Here is a 21727-nt window from a genome sequence, read left to right on the forward strand (position 1 = left end):
CATTTTTTGGGTATCTTTATTTGAAAAAGCATTAATGTAAGCTTAGCAGGCTGCCCATTTTTGGTTCAGCACCTGGGTAGCGCTTGCTGATTGGTGTCTAAATGTAGCCACCAATCAGCAAGCGCTACCCAGGTGCTGAACCAAAAATGGGCTGGCTGCTAAACTTACATTCTTGCTTTTTCAAATAAAGATACCAAAAGAACGAAGAAAATAGGAGTAAATTAGAAAGTTGCCTAAAATTGCATGTTCTATCTGAATCATGAAATGTTATTTTTGAGTAGACTATCCCTTTAATAACCTTGCAGGAGTTCCAGGTTTTTAACTTAATTTTCGTATAATTATAATTATATGAAATTAATGCACAATTATGCAATTATTATAATATATGTATTAAAATAAATAAATAACAGCATCAATGATGCAGATTTATAATTTAAAGGGACACTGTAGCCAAAAAAATTATTTTGTGATTCAGATTGAGCATGCAATTTTAAGCAACTTTTTAATTTACTCCTATTATCAAATTCACTTCATTTTCTTAGTATGTTTATTTGAAAAGCAAGAATGTAAGTTTAGATGCCAGCCCATTTTAGGTGAACAACCTGGGTTGTCCTTGCTGATTGGACAGCACCTTTAAACAAGTGCTGTCCTTGGTTCTGAACCCACAATTTGCTGGCTCCTTAGCTGAGATGCCTTCTTTTCAAATAAAGATTGCAAGAGAATGAAGAAAAATTGATAATAGAAGTAAATTAAAAAGTTGCTTACAATTACATGCTCTATCTGAATCATGAAAGAAAAAATTTGGGTTCAGTGTCCCTTTAATGTTAATGCAATGGGAAGAAAAACAAGATTAAATATACTGAATACCAAATGTATGGGTTGTGTAAATAGATAGATTGTTCAGATGCTTTATAGTGTGCATGGTACACAATGTGGTGATTTTTAAACTTTACATTTGATGAGGAAATTCTATGAATTACAGCTACTTTTATTGTGTATTCTCAGCCATTAAATATAACGTGACCATAGATGAGCGGAGATACACACCCCGCGCTGTGATTGATGACATAGGAGGGGACAAACACTTTGTGAAAACCCTTCGAGCCACCAGTGGGCACAGCCAGTGCCAGCAACTCAACTTTCATGTCCTGGTGAGTTTGTAATAGCCAAGGCCAGAAGTATTCTGGGTAATACAAATTGTTCTACTAAGGAATCAGTGGCTGGGAGACCTGGAGAGGTTGTATTGTGACACATATGAAATCTCCAGAGCTAGTAAAAGCAACGATGTGAACACTGGTGAAACAGGAGAGTGCATGGTATATAATGGTGCATAATCTGGGGGGTCTGCTCCAATCAGAAAGCAAACTCACACCTGAGCTCCCCTCTTTACACCTTCATTTTTTATAGGATACAGCTGACTACTCCAAGCCAATAACCTTTTCTCTGGAGTATGAGCTTGCTTTTCCCAATGAAGGACCAGTGCTAGAAGAAGGCTGGCCAACTTCCCATAAAGTTTCAGTAAGTATGCTGCCCCCAAATCCTGTATCTTAAAGGGACAGTCTACACCAGAATTGTTATTGTTTAAAAAGATAGATAATTCCTTTATTACCCATTCCCTAGTTTTGCATAACCAACACAGTAATATAAATACACTTTTTACCTCTGTGATTACCTTGTATCTAAGCCTCTGCAAACTGCCCCCTTATTTCAGTTCTTTTGACAGACATCCATTTTAGCCAATCGGAGCTGGCTCACTGGAACTCCACGTGCGTGAGCACATTGTTATCTATATGACTCACATGAACTAACACCTTCTAGTGGTGAAAAACTGTCAAAATGCCCTGAGAGAAGAGGCAGCCTTCAAGTGCTTAGAAATTAGCATATGAACCTCCTAGTTTTAGCTTTCAACTAAGAATACCAAGAGAACAAAGCAAAATTGGTGATAAAAGTAAATTGGAAAATTGTTTAAAATTACATTCTCTATCTGAATCATGAAAGTTTATTTTGGACTAGACTGTCCCTTTAACTAATAGAGATAGGTAGTTAAAATAAACTTTATTCACAGACTCAGCTATAAAGTTTTCTCTAGCACCTAACATAAGCATTACCTCTTTATTAAATTATTCTTCCTTACATAACAATATGGACAGTTTGTAAAATCCTTGTTTCCCTGTCTGTCATTCTTAATGTTTTCCATATTTGACAATTATTTTATTTACAAACTATTTCAACACAAACTCTACTCTTCTGTAATAGATTATGCCTTTTTCCATTATATGAGGCAAAATCAATTTTCCACCGTAAAAAAAGCTGTTGCCCAATTCTGGCAAAAGGTTACTGTGTGGAATCTAGAAAGGATATAACATGAAGTAAATGACGCCCTTAAACGGCAAATAAAAAAACAATACAGTATATGCAGCTATATGTATTTGACCCTTTTCTGTACAAACTAAAATAATTATTTGTTGTCATTAGGGAATGAAAATCTCAAGGACCTTAAGCAAAATTGCAAAAAAAAAGCAAAATGTTATTTAACTGTGTGCATTAGTTTAGTAACATTAAGAAATATAGAAGATAGGTAGGGACCTACTTACACGTACACGTACTGCAGCCAGTTTGGGTACAGGTGACTCAGTATTCATAGCATGTTACATTGACTCTACTTTTATATTTAGGTTCCATTTTGGAACGGATGTAACCAGGATGAGAGATGTGTCCCTGACCTCTCCATTGATGTAAAACACGACATTCCAACAGCAATGTAAGTGTGTGTGTGTCTTGTATTTTTTTTTTTAATGTTTACAATTAACCTTTTTGTTGTGCTAGTTTTATTCAAGAAGGTTTTCAAGATGTGTGTCCCTGGACTAATCCGGAAATGTCAAAACCATACAGGCGAGATTACATATGGGGCGCAGGCTTCAGCGCAACTGCTGAAACCCGCGCTGCACGTAATTTCACCTTGCACATTGGGGAATCACATAAACCCCGCCGGCAGTTCATAATAAAGTGCCGTAAGTCGGATAAACTAGCGATGTCCAGAAATGTGCGTAAACACAACCCACCACAACGCAATATGCCTAATTAAACTATTAAACCCTAATCCGCCATTCACCCACATCGCGATCTACCTAATAAATGTATTAACCCCTAATCCCCATTCACCCACATCGTGATCTACCTAATAAATGTATTAACCCCTAATCCGCCATTCACCCACATTGTGATCTACCTAATAAATGTATTAACTGCTAATTCGCCATTCACCCACATCGCAATCTACCTAATAAAAGTATTAACCCTTAAATCCACCAACCCCAACATAGCAAACTACCTAATAAATGTATTAACCCCTAAACCGCCAAACCCCCACATCGCAAAGTAACTAATTAACGTATTAACCACCAAACCCCCACATCGCAATAAACCTAATAAACTATGTGCAGAATTATATAACATTACTTTTTAGGTTTACTGCAGCTTTACAAAAAAAACCACTAAGATTAAATTAAATTAATTTAAAATTACAACAAATAAAAAAATCTAACATTACAGAAAATAATAAACCAAATTATCAAACATAAAAAAATTAAACCTAATCCCTATGAAAATAAAAAAGCCCCCAAAAATAAAAACACCCCCTAATCTAATACTAAACTACCAATAGCCCTTAAAAGGGCCTTTTGTAGGGCATTGCCCTAAGTTATACAGCTTTTTTGCTATAAAAAAATTCTAAGTCTCCCTCCCAACAGTAAAACCCCCCTACCACCAAACCCCCCCCCCCCCCAAAAAAAAATAACACTAAAAAACCTAAGCTACCCATTGCTCTTAAAAGGGCATTTGTATGAGCATTGCATTACATTTCATTTTTTTATTTTTAAATTAATGTTAGTTTTTTTATTTTAACTGTGAAATATACGCGCCGCATTTATATACGGCGCCGTATATATAATAGCAAAAACGGACTAAACACCGGTGGCGGCGGCCTTTGGCGGGTGACGCCGCATATGTAATCTTGCCCTACATATTTTGTTAACAGAGTAGAAATGCCTTAAAAACTTTTATTTTCTTGGCAATGTGGTGGTCAGTTGCAGCAGTAACACTACCTGACATTTGGTTTTGTAGGTAAAATAGATTACCACTTATCTCAATTTCAAGATAATTGTGTTGTCCCTTGTTTTCTTTTTATATCCCAATTTCGATTTAAGAAACCTTGAACCACACCCACCCTAGAGCATCCAGACCCCAGGCCCAGCCAACCCCCCACATCGCAATAACCTATTAACCCCTAAACCGCCAAACCCCCGTATCGAAATAAACCTAATTGACCTATTAACCCCTAAAGTGCCAAATCCCCACATCGCAATAAACCTAATTAACCTATTAGCTCCTAAACCGCAAACCCCCCACAATGCAAATAACTAATTTAATTACTAAGCCCCCTAACCTAACACCCCCTACATTAACCCCAATACTAAGTTACACTTAAAATAATAAAACCTAACATTATATTACAAAAATAATCTAAAATTACAAAAAATAAAAAACTCTAAAATTACAGAAAAAAAATAAACAAAATTATCAAAAATTAAAAAAATTAAACCTAATCCCTATAAAAATAAAAAAGCTCCCCCAAAATAAAAGCACCCCCTAATCAAAACTAAACTACCAATAGCCCTTAAAAGGGCCTTTTGTAGGGCATTGCCCTAAGTTAAACAGCTCTTTTACATTTAAAAAATACTAAGTCCCCCCTAACAGTATAAATCCCCCAAATTAAAAAAAAAAACTAACACTAAGAAAACCTAAACTACCCATTGCCCCTAAAGGAACATTTGTTTGGGCATTGCCCTTGAAAGGGCATTCAGCTCTTTTACTGCCCTTAAAAGGGCATTCAGCTCTTTTACAGCCCATTAAATCCTTAATCTTAAAAATTAAAACATTTTTAAAAAAAATCATAAAACTAAGACCCAAATAAGTACTCACTAACCGTTCCTGAAGTTTGGCGGAGAAGGTCTTCTTCCTGGGGGCTCCATCATCTTCTATCTTTATCCGGCGCGAAGGTAGCGTGGAGCGGAGGTGTGGAGCTGGCTTCCCCGATGCATGGATCCTCAGCGGCCGTCCTCAGCGACGGTCCTCAACGGCGGTCTTCTGGGTCTTATTGGGGTACCTTGCATTCATATTGTCTGAAATTTTGAAATCAGCCAATAGGATGAGAGCTACTAAAATCTTATTGGCTGATTTGAACAGTCAATAGGATTTCAGTAGCTCTAATCCTATTGACTGATTTCAAGATTTCAGACAATAGGAATGCAAGGTACCCCAAATTGATTGCGGTACCTTCCATTCAATTTTTAATGTACGCCGGAGATCGGATGAAGAGGAGCCTCCACGCTGCTAAGGATCGCCGCCACTGAGGACCGCCGCTCTGGATCCGCGCATCGGGGAAGACCGCTCCACGCCGCCTTCGCACAGGATAAAGATAGAAGATGATGGAGCCGCCTGGAAGAAGACCTTCTCCGTCGGACTTCAGGAAGGGTGAGTATCTATTTGGGGCTTAGTTTTAGGATTTTTTTTATTTTTATTTTTTATTTTTAAGATTAGGGATATAATTGGCTGTAAAAGAGCTGATTGCCCTTTTAAGGGCAGTAAAAGAGCTGAATTTTTTTAGTGTTAGTTTTTTTTTATTTTGGGGGGGTTGGTTGGGTGAGGGGTTTTACTCTGAGGGGGTAATTGGTAATTTTTTAAAGTAAAAGAGCTGTTTAACTTAGGACAATGCCCTACAAAGTCCCTTTTAAGGGCTATTCATAGTTTAGTATTAGATTAGGGGCTGTTTTTATTTTGGGGGAATTATTTTTTCATAGGGGTATTAGTTTAGGTTTAATTTTTTTATTTTGGATAGCTTTGTTTATTTTTTTCTGTAAGTTTACATTTTTTATTTTTAGTAAAATTAGCTTGGGGGTTTGTATTTTTTAAACATAGACTGCCCTGCTTATCGCCTGGTAAAGTATAAATGAGCACCTACTTAAACAACCAATTATTATGTAGACTTAAACATAATTCATTCCAGTGGAGAGAACAATCCCATACTGTTTAGTATCCCCTTAAATTCACTTATAGTTTCACATTTACTTTGTTCTTTTGGTATGCTTTGTTGAAAAGCATGTGTACATATCAGGAGCAGAAGCAATTTATTACTGGGAGCTGGCTGGTGATTGGTAGCTACATACATTTGTCTTTTGTCAATGGCTCACCAGATGTGTTAAAGGGACACTGAACCCAAACTTTTTCTTTCGTGATTCAGATAGAGCATGACATTTTAAGCAACTTTCTAATTTACTACTATTATCAAATTTTCTTCATTCTCTTGGTATCTTTATTTGAAATGCAAGAATGTAAGTTTAGATGCAGGCCCATTGTTGGTGAACAACCTGGGTTGTTCTTGCTGATTGGTGGATAAATTCATCCACCAATAAAAAAGTGCTGTCTAGAGTTCTGAACAGAGAAAAAAGCTTAGATGCCTTCTTTTTCAAATAAAGATAGCAAGAGAACAAAGAAAATTTGATAATAAGAGTAAATTAGAAAGTTGCTTAAAATTGCTTGCTCTATCTGAATCACAAAAAAATTGGGTTCAGTGTCCCTTTAAGCTAGCTACCAGTAGTGCATTGATGCTCTGTAGCTGCCTTTACCTATGTGTTTTATCTCACTTTAGTAGTTATATGCAAGCTAAAAGAACATATGGACACCTAAGACCCAATTAACCAAGAGTCCATTTTTTATATGAATTTTACTGAAAACTGAGCTGAAATGTTCAAAACAATCAAAAACTAAGGAGAAAATGTGTTTAGCACAAATGAATAATATATACATATGAGGAAAGCCTTAGAGGTAGACTCTCCATTACTTTGCACACACGTGATTCTACGATTGTGTCTCATAGGGAGTTTTGTCGGCGCAATCTCAGAAGATCCCCATCAGACTGCGCCACGTTTGTTAGTTCCTTTGATACGTCTGTCTTCATCATTGAGGGAAGTAGAAGACGTGTGGCCCTGGAAGCGATGTTGGAAAACAAAGGGGAGAATGCCTACAGCACTGTGCTTAACATTTCCTGCTCTCGGAACCTGCAGTTTGCCAGCCTGATTATTAAGGTGAATGTGTGCACGAGCTCAGCTGTATGACTGCTAGTTTTGTACTCGCAATGTACGATACACAGTAAGGTCCATGTAATAAACAAAAACAAGACAGTAAACACTTTTAATTCATGATTCAGATGGACCATCCACTTTTAAACAACTTTCCAATTTACTTTTATTATCTCATTTACTTTGTTTTTTGGTATCCTTTGTTGAAAAGTATACCTAGACAGGCTCAGGAGCTAGCTTCAGATTGTTAGCTGCACAAATATGCCTCTTCTCATGGCTCAACCAATGTGTTCAGCCAATTCCCAGTAGTGCATTGCTGCTCCTTCAACAAAGGATACCAAGAGAATTAAGCAAATTTAATAATAATATAGGTAAATTGGAAAGGTTCTGTCTAAATCATGAAAGAAAAATGTAGGTTTCATACCCCTTTAAAGCAATTTATTTATATGAGCTGCTAGTCTATTTAGGTTTTAGTTACACAATCATGCAACTTATTACTTTTTTATTAGATTTACCCAATTTGTTTTTTATGCTTTTGTATTATGTTATCATTGTTCGTTATTGCTGAAATTATTCACATAATTCTGCTTTTTAATACCAACTGAAATACTTTTTAAATACTACTGTTTAAAATATTTGATCTCTGCTTGAGAACCATAGCCCGGCCCCTATTCCAATTTATTAGATGCCAAAAACCTTATATTCAATGTTTGGCTTTGTGGGTAAGGTAAGCGGTCAGAATTACATATGTAAGATAACCATAACATTTACATTTGGATTGTAAAACATGAATAAAAAAACGTAACAACCAGGCTTTTTGCAGAGATTTATACAGAGCTACATGGAAGCAAAATATATTTTATTTATTAATTTAATTAATCAATTAAAATTAAGCCACATTGTAACATAGATTCATTTTTCATTTTGCTTACTAGGGGCGCGATCCGATATACGGCGCAGGTTTCGGCGCAAGTGTGGAAACCTGCGCCGCCCGTAGTTTCAGCTCGCACAGCGACCTATCACATATACGCGCCGGCAGTTGCTAAAGTGCCGTAAGTCTGACAAACTAGCGATGTCCAGAAATCTGCGTAAGTACAAATTTCTGTAGTCGCCAGTGACTTACGGCACTTTAGAAACTGCCGCCGCCTAAAAAAACTGACTAAAATATTAAATCTTCCGTTACAGTCTAACACGCCTCCCAAACATAGCCCGACACGTATACCACTCTATCAGCAATCCCCCCTCTCACTCCTAACAATAAATGTATTAACCCCTAAACCGCCGCTCCCGGACCCCGCCGCCCCCCGCCGCCCCCTATATTAACTGTATTACCCCCTAATCTGAGCCCCCTACACCGCCGCCACCTATATTATATATATTAACCCCTCATCTGAGCCCCCTACACCGCCGCCAGCTACATTAAATGTCTAACCCCCTAATCTGATCCCCCTACACCGCCGCCAGCTACATTAAAATCATAACCCCCTAATGTGAGCCCCTACCCCGCCACCAGCTACATTAAATGTCTAACCCCCTAATCTGATCCCCCTACACCGCCGCCAGCTACATTAAAATGATAACCCCCTAATGTGAGCCCCTACCCGCCGCCACCTACATCAAAATGATTAACCCCTAATATGATCCCCCTACACCGCCGCCACCTATATTCAAATTATTACCCCCTAATGTGAGCCCCCTACCCTGCCGCCACCTATTTTAACTACATTACCCCTAATGTGAGCCCCCTACCCTGCCGCCACCTATATTACATTTATTAACCCTATATTAAATTTATTAACCCCTACACTGCTGCCACCTATATTAAAATTATGAACCCCTAATCTAATCCCCCTACACCGCCGCCACCTATATTAAATTTATTAACCCCTAATCTAATCCCCCTACACCGCCGCCACCTATATTAAATATATTAATTACTAAACCTAAAAGTCTAACCCTAACACCCCCTAATTTAATTATTATTAAAATAAATCTAAATAATATTAATAATATTAACTAAATTATTCCTATTTAAATCTAAATACTTACCTATAAAATAAACCCTAAGATAGCTACAATATAATTAATAATTACATTGTAGCTATTGTAGGGTTTATATTTATTTTACAGGTAACTTGGTATTTATTTTAACTAGGTACAATAGCTATTAAATAGTTAATAACTATTTAATAGCTACCTAGTTAAAATAATTACCAAATTACCTGTAAAATAAATCCTAACCTAAGTTACAAATACACCTACACTATCAACAAATTAATTAAATAAACTACAATTATCTAAACTAAAATATAATTAAATACACTAAACTATATTACAAAAAAAACACTAAATTACAAAAAATAAAAAAAGATTACAAGAATTTTAAGATAATGACACCTAATCTAAGCCCCCTAATAAAATAACAAAGCCCCCCAAAATAAAAAAATGTCCCTACCCTAAACTAAATTACAAAAGTAATCAGCTCCATTACCAGCCCTTAAAAGGGCCTTTTGTGGGGCATTGCCCCAAAGTAATCAGCTCTTTTACCTGTAAAAAAAAGAACAACCCCCCCATTACAACCCACCACCCACATACCCCTACTCTAAAACCCACCCTATCCCCCCTTAAAAAAACCTAAGTCTAACCCCCAAGTGGTCCTTACCTGTCCTGAAGACCGGCGGAGAAGGTCCTGTTCCAGGCGGAGAAATCTTCTTCCAGGCGGCGACCTCTTCTTCTTCCAGGAACCAACCGGCGCGGAGCGAAGGAGTTGAAGACCGATGACCGTGGAGTTGAAGACCGTCCTCTCTGGAACTGAAGACCGGCGATGCAGGAACTGAAGATCGGCGACGCTGGAACTGAAGACCGGAGCCATGGAGCGTGGAGGATCCTCTCCATACGAACGCCACCGTACACTGAATAGGAATTCAAGGTACGCGATTAAAAATGGCGTCCCTTGAATTCCTATTGGATGATTTGAGCCTTCAAATTCAAATCAGCCAATCGGATGAGAGCTACTTTAATTCTATTGGCTGATTTGAATAGCCAATAGAATAACAGCTACTGTAATTCTATTGGCTGATTTGAATAGCCAATAGAATTACAGTAGCTCTTATTCTATTGGCTATTCAAATCAGCCAATAGAATTAAAGTAGCTCTCATCCGATTGGCTGATTTGAATTTGAAGGCTCAAATCAGCCAATAGGAATTCAAGGGACGCCATTTTTAATTGCGTACCTTGAATTCCTATTCAGTGTACGGCGGCGATCGTATGAAGAGGATCCTCCACGCTCCATAGCTCCGGTCTTCAGTTCCAGCGTCGCTGATCTTCAGTTCCTGCATCGCCGGTCTTCAGTTCCAGAGAGGACGGTCTTCAGCTCCGTGGTCATCGGTCTTCAACTCCTCCACTCCGCGCCGGCTGGTTCCTGGAAGAAGAAGAGGTCGCCGCCTGGAAGAAGACTTCTCCGTCTGGTCTTCAGGACAGGTAAGGACCACTTGGGGGTTAGACAGGTTTTTTTAAGGGGGGATAGGGTGGGTTTTAGAGTAGGGGTATGTGGGTGGTGGGTTGTAATGGGGGGGTGTTCTTTTTTTACAGGTAAAAGAGCTGATTACTTTGGGGCAATGCCCCACAAAAGGCCCTTTTAAGGGCTGGTAATAGAGCTGATTACTTTTGTAATTTAGTTTAGGGTAGGGACATTTTTTTTATTTTGGGGGCTTTGTTATTTTATTAGGGGGCTTAGATTAGGTGTAATTAGCTTAAAATTCTTGTAATCTTTTTTTATTTTTTGTAATTTAGTGGGGGGGTTTTTTGTAATATAGTTTAGTGTATTTAATTATATTTTAGTTTAGACAATTGAAGTTTATTTAATTAATTTATTGATAGTGTAGGTGTATTTGTAACTTAGGTTAGGATTTATTTTACAGGTAATTTGGTAATTATTTTAACTAGGTAGCTATTAAATAGTTATTAACTATTTAATAGCTATTGTACCTAGTTAAAATAAATACCAAGTTACCTGTAAAATAAATATAAACCCTAAAATAGCTACAATGTAATTATTAATTATATTGTAGCTATCTTAGGGTTTATTTTATAGGTAAGTATTTAGATTTAAATAGGAATAATTTAATTAATATTATTTAGATTTATTTTAATAATAATTAAGTTAGGGGTTGTTAGGGTTAGACTTAGCTTTAGTGGTTAGTATATTTAATATAGGTGGCGGCCGTGTAGGGGGATTAGATTAGGGGTTAATAAATTTAATATAGGTGGCGGCGGTGTAGGAGGATTAGATTAGGGGTTCATAATTTTAATATAGGTGGCGGCGGTGTAAGGGGATTAGATTAGGGGTTAATAAATTTAATATAGGTGGCGGCGGGGTAGGGGGCTCACATTAGGGGGTAATGTAGTTAAAATAGGTGGCTGCGGGGTAGGGGGCTCACATTAGGGGGTAATAATTTTAATATAGGTGGCGGCGGTGTAGGGGGATCATATTAGGGGTTAATCATTTTAATGTAGGTGGCGGCTCACATTAGGGGGTTATCATTTTAATGTAGGTGGCTGCGGGGTAGGGGCTCACATTAGGGGGTTATCATTTTAATGTAGGTGGCGGCGGAATAGGGGCTCACATTAGGGGGTAATAATTTTAATATAGGTGGCGGCGGTGTAGGGGGATCACATTAGGGGGTTAGACATTTAATGTAGCTGGCGGCGGGGTCCGGGAGCAGCGGTTTAGGGGTTAAACACTTTATTAAGGATTGCGGCGGGGGATTGCGGTTGACAGGTAGATAGACATTGCGCATGCGTTAGGTGTTAGGTTTTATTTTGCAGGCAGTTTAGGGAGTTACGGGGCTCCAATACTCAGCGTAAGGCTTACTACGCCTGCAATTTGTGGCGAGGTGAAAATGGAGTAAGATTTCTCCATTTTCGCCACGTAAGTCTTTATGCTGTATATTGGATACCAAACTGCGCGGGTTTGGTATACCTGTCTATGGGCCAAAAAACTACGGCCGAAGGCAGAAATATACGAGCGTAACTTCTATGTTACGCCGTATATGTGATACCAAACCCATGCAAAATTTGGCGTCGCCCGCAAAAGCCGGCATATCGGATCGGGCCCTAGAAGTCAAATTCTTTAAACTAGGTGTGCTGCAAATTGTCTGTGAGCTATATACTATATAATGATTGCTTAGAGCAGTGCACAAACCAATTTACAGCTAGTCCTTATTGATCACAATGAATTAAGGTTTAGTTTTTTTGCATTTTGTTTTGAGACATGAAATAAAATTTACAAACTTGCTGCAATATTACAAAAAAGGTCTGTAAAATACAGGCTGAACATACATTATAGTTATCCTATATTATAGTAAGGGAATGCTACCCATGAACCTTCTAGTATTATCTATTCTAGTATGCATATAACACAAGAGGAGAAATATTAAAGGGACAGTTTACTCAAAAATTTTCTCCCCTTTAATTTGTTCCCAATGATCCACTTTACCTGCTGGAGTGTATTCAATTGTTTACAAGTAGCTCCTTTATCCTTATATTGGCATTTGAAATAGTTGATTTAGCATGTGTATCCCCACATATTCTGAAAGTTTGTGGCCGCAGGTCCAAGCTATAGATAAGCTTTGTAAACACAGCCAGCAGAAGAAATTACACTCCCAGTGGGATATAGCAGAGATAAGGTAATAAAATGTTGATTTTCCATTGTTCTCTCCAAGTACTGGTGATTGTTTTATGGACAGATATAAGATAAAGAAACATGTATATGCACAATGTGATAAAGCAATGAGATCTGATTATAACTACAAGCTCAACCCATTGTATTAGGTTGTGGCTTCAAAACACAAAATCAGAGCTTTAATATACACACAAAAAACTTAAAAAGCTAATTTTCATACATTTTTTACTCTGCAGTTGGTAAAAAAAGCAATTGTAAACACATTAAGGGAAAAAACATAATTTATGTAAGAACTTACCTGATAAATTCATTTCTTTCATATTAGCAAGAGTCCATGAGCTAGTGACGTATGGGATATACATTCCTACCAGGAGGGGCAAAGTTTCCCAAACCTCAAAATGCCTATAAATACACCCCTCACCACACCCACAATTCAGTTTAACGAATAGCCAAGAAGTGGGGTGATAAAAAAGTGCGAAAGCATATAAAATAAGGAATTGGAATAATTGTGCTTTATACAAAATCATAACCACCACAAAAAAAGGGCGGGCCTCATGGACTCTTGCTAATATGAAAGAAATGAATTTATCAGGTAAGTTCTTACATAAATTATGTTTTCTTTCATGTAATTAGCAAGAGTCCATGAGCTAGTGACGTATGGGATAATGATTACCCAAGATGTGGATCTTTCCGCACAAGAGTCACTAGAGAGGGAGGGATAAAATAAAGACAGCCAATTCCTGCTGAAAATAATCCACACCCAAAATAAAGTTTAACGAAAAACATAAGCAGAAGATTCAAACTGAAACCGCTGCCTGAAGTAATTTTCTACCAAAAACTGCTTCAGAAGAAGAAAATACATCAAAATGGTAGAATTTAGTAAAAGTATGCAAAGAGGACCAAGTTGCTGCTTTGCAAATCTGATCAACCGAAGCTTCATTCCTAAACGCCCAGGAAGTAGAAACTGACCTAGTAGAATGAGCTGTAATTCTCTGAGGCGGAGTTTTACCCGACTCAACATAGGCAAGATGAATTAAAGATTTCAACCAAGATGCCAAAGAAATGGCAGAAGCTTTCTGGCCTTTTCTAGAACCGGAAAAGATAACAAATAGACTAGAAGTCTTTCTGAAAGATTTAGTAGCTTCAACATAATATTTCAAAGCTCTAACAACATCCAAAGAATGCAACGATTTCTCCTTAGAATTCTTAGGATTAGGACATAATGAAGGAACCACAATTTCTCTACTAATGTTGTTGGAATTCACAACTTTAGGTAAAAATTCAAAAGAAGTTCGCAACACCGCCTTATCCTGATGAAAAATCAGAAAAGGAGACTCACAAGAAAGAGCAGATAATTCAGAAACTCTTCTGGCAGAAGAGATGGCCAAAAGGAACAAAACTTTCCAAGAAAGTAATTTAATGTCCAATGAATGCATAGGTTCAAACGGAGGAGCTTGAAGAGCCCCCAGAACCAAATTCAAACTCCAAGGAGGAGAAATTGACTTAATGACAGGTTTTATACGAACCAAAGCTTGTACAAAACAATGAATATCAGGAAGAATAGCAATCTTTCTGTGAAAAAGAACAGAAAGAGCAGAGATTTGTCCTTTCAAGGAACTTGCGGACAAACCTTTATCTAAACCATCCTGAAGAAACTGTAAAAGTCTCGGAATTCTGAAAGAATGCCAAGAAAAATGATGAGAAATACACCAAGAAATATGTCTTCCAGACTCTATAATATATCTCTCTAGATACAGATTTACGAGCCTGTAACATAGTATTAATCACAGCGTCAGAGAAACCTTTGACGAAGAATCAAGCGTTCAATCTCCATACCTTTAAATTTAAGGATTTCAGATCCTGATGGAAAAAAAGGACCTTGTGACAGAAGGTCTGGTCTTAACGGAAGAGTCCACGGTTGGCAAGAGGCCATCCGGACAAGATCCGCATACCAAAACCTGTGAGGCCATGCCGGAGCTACCAGCAGAACAAACGAGCATTCCTTCAGAATCTTGGAGATTACTCTTGGAAGAAGAACTAGGGGCGGAAAGATATAGGCAGGATGATACTTCCAAGGAAGTGATAATGCATCCACTGCCTCCGCCTGAGGATCCCGGGATCTGGACAGATACCTGGGAAGTTTCTTGTTTAGATGGGACGCCATCAAATTTATTTCTGGAAGTTCCCACATTTGAACGATCTGAAGAAATACCTCTGGGTGAAGAGACCATTCGCCCGGATGCAACGTTTCGCGACTGAGATAATCCGCTTCCCAATTGTCTACACCTGGGATATGAACCGCAGAGATTAGACAGGAGCTGGATTCCGCCCAAACCAAAATTCGAGATACTTCTTTCATAGCCAGAGGACTGTGAGTTCCTCCTTGATGATTGATGTATGCCACAGTTGTGACATTGTCTGTCTGAAAACAAATGAACGATTCTCTCTTCAGAAGAGGCCAAAACTGAAGAGCTCTGAAAATTGCACGGAGTTCCAAAATATTGATCGGTAATCTCACCTCCTGAGATTCCCAAACTCCTTGTGCCGTCAGAGATCCCCACACAGCTCCCCAACCTGTGAGACTTGCATCTGTTGAAATTACAGTCCAGGTCGGAAGCACAAAAGAAGCCCCCTGAATTAAACGATGGTGATCTGTCCACCACGTTAGAGAGTGTTGAACAATCGGTTTTAAAGATATTAATTGAGATATCTTTGTGTAATCCTTGCACCATTGATTCAGCATACAAAGCTGAAGAGGTCGCATGTGAAAACGAGCAAAGGGGATCGCGTCCGATGCAGCAGTCATAAGACCTAGAATTTCCATGCATAAGGCTACCGAAGGGAATGATTGTGACTGAAGGTTTCGACAAGCTGCCATCAGTTTTAGACGCCTCTTGTCTGTTAAAGACAGAGTCATGGACACTGAATCTAATTGGAAACCCAGAAAGGTTACCCTTGTCTGAGGAATCAATGAACTTTTTGGTAAATTGATCCTCCAACCATGATCTTGAAGAAACAACACAAGTCGATTCGTATGAAATTCTGCTAAATGTAAAGACTGAGCAAGTACCAAGATATCGTCCAAATAAGGAAATACCACAATACCCTGTTCTCTGATTACAGACAGAAGGGCACCGAGAACCTTTGTAAAAATTCTTGGAGCTGTAGCAAGGCCAAACGGCAGAGCCACAAACTGGTAATGCTTGTCCAGAAAAGAGAATCTCAGGAACCGATAATGATCTGGATGAATCGGAATATGCAGATATGCATCCTGTAAATCTATTGTGGACATATAATTCCCTTGCTGAACAAAAGGCAAAATAGTCCTTACAGTTACCATCTTGAACGTTGGTATCCTTACATAACGATTCAATATTTTTAGATCCAGAACTGGTCTGAAGGAATTCTCCTTCTTTGGTACAATGAAGAGATTTGAATAAAACCCCATCCCCTGTTCCTGAACTGGAACTGGCATAATTACTCCAGTTAACTCTAGATCTGAAACACAATTCAGAAATGCTTGAGCTTTTACTGGATTTACTGGGACACGGGAAAGAAAAAATCTCTTTGCAGGAGGTCTCATCTTGAAACCAATTCTGTACCCTTCTGAAACAATGTTCTGAATCCAAAGATTGTGAACAGAATTGATCCAAATTTCTTTGAAAAAACGTAACCTGCCCCCTACCAGCTGAGCTGGAATGAGGGCCGCACCTTCATGTGGACTTAGAAGCAGGCTTTGCCTTTCTGGCTGGCTTGGATTTATTCCAGATTGGAGATGGTTTCCAAACTGAAACTGCTCCTGAGGATGAAGGATCAGGTTTTTGTTCTTTGTTGAAATGAAAGGAACGAAAACGATTATTAGCTCTGTTTTTACCCTTAGATTTTTTATCCTGTGGTAAAAAAGTTCCTTTCCCACCAGTAACAGTTGAAATAATAGAATCCAACTGAGAACCAAATAATTTGTTACCCTGGAAAGAAATGGAAAGTAGAGTTGATTTAGAAGCCATATCAGCATTCCAAGTCTTAAGCCATAAAGCTCTTCTAGCTAAAATAGCTAGAGACATAAACCTGACATCAACTCTGATAATATCAAAGATGGCATCACAGATAAAATTATTAGCATGCTGAAGAAGAATAATAATATCATGAGAATCATGATGTGTTACTTGTTGCGCTAAGGTTTCCAACCAAAAAGTTGAAGCTGCAGCAACATCAGCCAAAGATATAGCAGGTCTAAGAAGATTACCTGAACACAGATAAGCTTTTCTTAGAAAGGACTCAATTTTCCTATCTAAAGGATCCTTAAACGAAGTACCATCTGACGTAGGAATAGTAGTACGTTTAGCAAGGGTAGAAATAGCCCCATCAACTTTAGGGATTTTGTCCCAAAATTCTAATATGTCAGACGGCACAGGATATAATTACTTAAAACGTTTAGAGGGAGTAAATGAATTACCCAATTTATCCCATTCTTTGGAAATTACTGCAGAAATAGCATTAGGAACAGGAAAAACTTCTGGAATAACCACAGGAGATTTAAATACCTTATCCAAACGTTTAGAATTAGTATCAAGAGGACCAGAATCCTCTATTTCTAAAGCAATTAGAACTTCTTTAAGTAAAGAACGAATAAATTCCATTTTAAATAAATATGAAGATTTATCAGCATCAACCTCTGAGACAGAATCCTCTGAACCAGAAGAGTTATCAGAATCAGAATGATGATGTTCATTTAAAAATTCATCTGTAGGGAGAGAAGTTTTAAAAGATTTTTTACGTTTACTAGAAGGAGAAATAACAGACATAGCCTTCTTTATGGATTCAGAAACAAAATCTCTTATGTTATCAGGAACATTCTGCACCTTAGATGTTGAAGGAACTGCAACAGGCAATGGTACTTTACTAAAGGAAATATTATCTGCTTTAACAAGTTTGTCATGACAATCAATACAAACAACAGCTGGAGGAATAGCTACCAAAAGTTTACAGCAGATACACTTAGCTTTGGTAGATCCAGCACTAGACAGCGATTTTCCTGTAGTATCTTCTGACTCAGATGCAACGTGAGACATCTTGCAATATGTAAGAGAAAAAACAACAACATATAAAGCAAAATTGATCAAATTCCTTAAATGACAGTTTCAGGAATGGGAAAAAATGCCAAAAAACAAGCTTCTAGCAACCAGAAGCAATGAAAAATGAGACTTAAATAATGTAGAGACAAAAAGCGACGCCCATATTTTTTAGCGCCAATAAGACGCCCACATTATTTGGCGCCTAAATGCTTTTTGGCGCCAAAATGACACCACATCCGGAACGCCGACATTTTTGGCGCAAAATAACGTCAAAAAATGACGCAACTTCCGGCGACACGTATGACGCCGGAAACGGAAAAGAATTTTTGCGCCAAAAAAATCCGCGCCAAGAATGACGCAATAAAATGAAGCATTTTCAGCCCCCGCGAGCCTAACAGCCCACAGGGAAAAAAGTCAAATTTTTGAAGGTAAGAAAAAATGAATAAATCAAATGCATTATCCCAAATATGAAACTGACTGTCTGAAAATAAGGAAAGTTGAACATTCTGAGTCAAGGCAAATAAATGTTTGAATACATATATTTAGAACTTTATAAACAAAGTGCCCAACCATAGCTTAGAGTGTCACAGAAAATAAGATTTACTTACCCCAGGACACTCATCTACATGTTTGTAGAAAGCCAAACCAGTACTGAAACGAGAATCAGCAGAGGTAATGGTATATATAAGAGTATATCGTCGATCTGAAAAGGGAGGTAAGAGATGAATCTCTACGACCGATAACAGAGAACCTATGAAATAGACCCCGTAGAAGGAAATCACTGCATTCAAATAGGCAATACTCTCCTCACATCCCTCTGACATTCACTGCACGCTGAGAGGAAAACCGGGCTCCAACTTGCTGCGGAGCGCATATCAACGTAGAATCTAGCACAAACTTACTTCACCACCTCCATCGGAGGCAAAGTTTGTAAAACTGAATTGTGGGTGTGGTGAGGGGTGTATTTATAGGCATTTTGAGGTTTGGGAAACTTTGCCCCTCCTGGTAGGAATGTATATCCCATACGTCACTAGCTCATGGACTCTTGCTAATTACATGAAAGAAACTATTTTTCAGTATACTGCCCCTTTAAGTGAAAAGGAGGAAACGAAGACAGAAGGAGAAAAGGTCCAGAACTGTACATTCTGTTAATAAACTAGAGCTTGAACACCATATAGTCTGAGTATACTAGAGGGAGAGGGGACTTAAATGTGTATAGGAGAATAATTAGGTTTTTACTGAGAAAAAAAACAAATGTAAAATCTCATGTAGCTTATTCATAAGTATATTAAATGATATTGTACAGTAATTTAAAGATGACAAAATCATTGAGGCCATCTAGTGGGCAAATTGAGTTAGGCAAGTAGGTATAATCATTAGGGCTTACACTGTGTGCAGAATTATTAGGCAAATGAGTATTTTGACCACATCATCCTCTTTATGCATGTTGTCTTACTCCAAGCTGTATAGGCTCGAAAGCCTACTGCCAATTAAGCATATTAGGTGATGTGCATCTCTGTAATGAGAAGGGGTGTGGTCTAATGACATCAACACCCTATATCAGGTGTGCATAATTATTAGGCAACTTCCTTTCCTTTGGCAAAATAGGTCAAAAGAAGGACTTGACAGGCTCAGAAACGTCAAAAATAGTGAGATATCTTGCAGAGGGATGCAGCACTCTTAAAATGGCAAAGCTTCTGAAGCGTGATCATCGAACAATCAAGCGTTTCATTCAAAATAGTCAACAGGGTCGCAAGAAGCGTGTGGAAAAACCAAGGCGCAAAATAACTGCCCATGAACTGAGAAAAGTCAAGTGTGCAGCTGCCAAGATGCCACTTGCCACCAGTTTGGCCATATTTCAGAGCTGCAACATCACTGGAGTGCCCAAAAGCACAAGGTGTGCAATACTCAGAGACATGGCCAAGGTAAGAAAGGCTGAAAGACGACCACCACTGAACAAGACACACAAGCTGAAACGTCAAAACTGGGCCAAGAAATATCTCAAGACTGATTTTTCTAAGGTTTTATGGACTGATGAAATGAGAGTGAGTCTTGATGGGCCAGATGGATGGGCCCGTGGCTGGATTGGTAAAGGGCAGAGAGCTCCAGTCCGACTCAGACGCCAGCAAGGTGGAGGTGGAGTACTGGTTTGGGCTGGTATCATCAAAGATGAGCTTGTGGGGCCTTTTCGGGTTGAGGATGGAGTCAAGCTCAACTCCCAGTCCTACTGCCAGTTTCTGGAAGACACCTTCTTCAAGCAGTGGTACAGGAAGAAGTCTGCATCCTTCAAGAAAAACATGATTTTCATGCAGGACAATGCTCCATCACACGCGTCCAAGTACTCCACAGCGTGGCTGGCAAGAAAGGGTATAAAAGAAGAAAATCTAATGACATGGCCTCCTTGTTCACCTGATCTGAACCCCATTGAGAACCTGTGGTCCATCATCAAATGTGAGATTTACAAGGAGGGAAAACAGTACACCTCTCTGAGCAGTGTCTGGGAGGCTGTGGTTGCTGCTGCACGCAATGTTGATGGTGAACAGATCAAAACACTGACAGAATCCATGGATGGCAGGCTTTTGAGTGTCCTTGCAAAGAAAGGTGGCTATATTGGTCACTGATTTGTTTTTGTTTTGTTTTTGAATGTCAGAAATGTATATTTGTGAATGTTGAGATGTCATATTGGTTTCACTGGTAAAAATAAATAATTGAAATGGGTATATATTTGTTTTTTGTTAAGTTGCCTAATAATTATGCACAGTAATAGTCACCTGCACACACAGATAATAACTAAAAACAAACTAAAAACTACTTCCAAAACTATTTAGCTTTGATATTAATGAGTTTTTTGGGTTCATTGAGAACATGGTTGTTGTTCAATAATAAAATTAATCCTCAAAAATACAACTTGCCTAATAATTCTGCACTCCCTGTATATTTGGCTGCTCCTCACAGTAGTATTAGTCGGGGAAATAATAGATAAAGATAGCCCATACCGAATAGGTGACTATATAAAATGAAAACATTATAACACTATAACATTATAACATCATATCACAGATCCAGTGATAATCATAAAGACTTTCTCTTGTGTAATATAATATATAATGGAGTTCTAAATATATAATTCTCAACTTTGTCCCATGACCTCGGCCGCCGGTCATGGACTTTAGCCGAGCCACAAATATCACATGTAAAAAGAGGGAGTTTTAATCCTTTGTTAGCACAATACATACAGCTTTGTGACTGGTTAATACTTAAAAATAATTATTTTTGTTTTCAGCTATTTGGCAATTCAATACTTTTTAATACAATTTCTGATATATTCTATCTATACTATGCATATATAAAATTACTTTAATGTCCTCCTAATATTATCAATTCATGAAATGTTCAACTAACCATTTTAAATAATTTTACTGATTATTTTATCATCCAAACATTTATTTGCAATAATAAATTAGCATATTGTTGTGTATAAGTTTGTTCCGCGCAAAATTCTGTTATATTTGTAACATTATTTTCTTTAGGTTTTCAATCACATCTTTATAGCAAGTTTCAAATATATTGAGATCTCTGTTACTGGTGTTTGTACCTGCTGATAAACTAAAATGTACTGTGTTTTACAGGAGGAATCAGATATTAAGATTGAATGTAAGAGGAATGAACGGACAGCACTCAACAAGATCTGTAATGTCAGCTATCCATTCTTCCGCTCCAAAGCCAAGGTGGGCAAACAGGATGTCAGTGAGAGGCTGTTGTTTAGGTCAACTGTATACGTGTAGACATGTAATGCAGTTCAGGTGAGCTGTTTATATGCCCTGACTGACAG

The 21727-nt window shown here is 38.1% G+C and overlaps 1 protein-coding gene across 3 annotated transcripts in view; it reads left to right on the plus strand.

Annotated features, from left to right (window-relative positions):
* ITGA11 (integrin subunit alpha 11) overlaps positions 1–21727 on the plus strand; it is a 245237-nt gene that overhangs the window by 147529 nt on the left and 75981 nt on the right. For all 3 annotated transcript variants that reach the window (XM_053718501.1, XM_053718502.1, XM_053718503.1), the window contains 5 exons: positions 1006–1151; positions 1408–1518; positions 2676–2761; positions 6935–7142; positions 21525–21623. In XM_053718501.1, coding sequence (XP_053574476.1) covers positions 1006–1151; positions 1408–1518; positions 2676–2761; positions 6935–7142; positions 21525–21623 — 650 coding nt within the window. The remainder of the gene's footprint in view (positions 1–1005; positions 1152–1407; positions 1519–2675; positions 2762–6934; positions 7143–21524; positions 21624–21727) is intronic.

This window comes from Bombina bombina, chromosome 6, assembly GCF_027579735.1.
Source record: "Bombina bombina isolate aBomBom1 chromosome 6, aBomBom1.pri, whole genome shotgun sequence".
Lineage (NCBI taxonomy): Eukaryota > Metazoa > Chordata > Amphibia > Anura > Bombinatoridae > Bombina > Bombina bombina.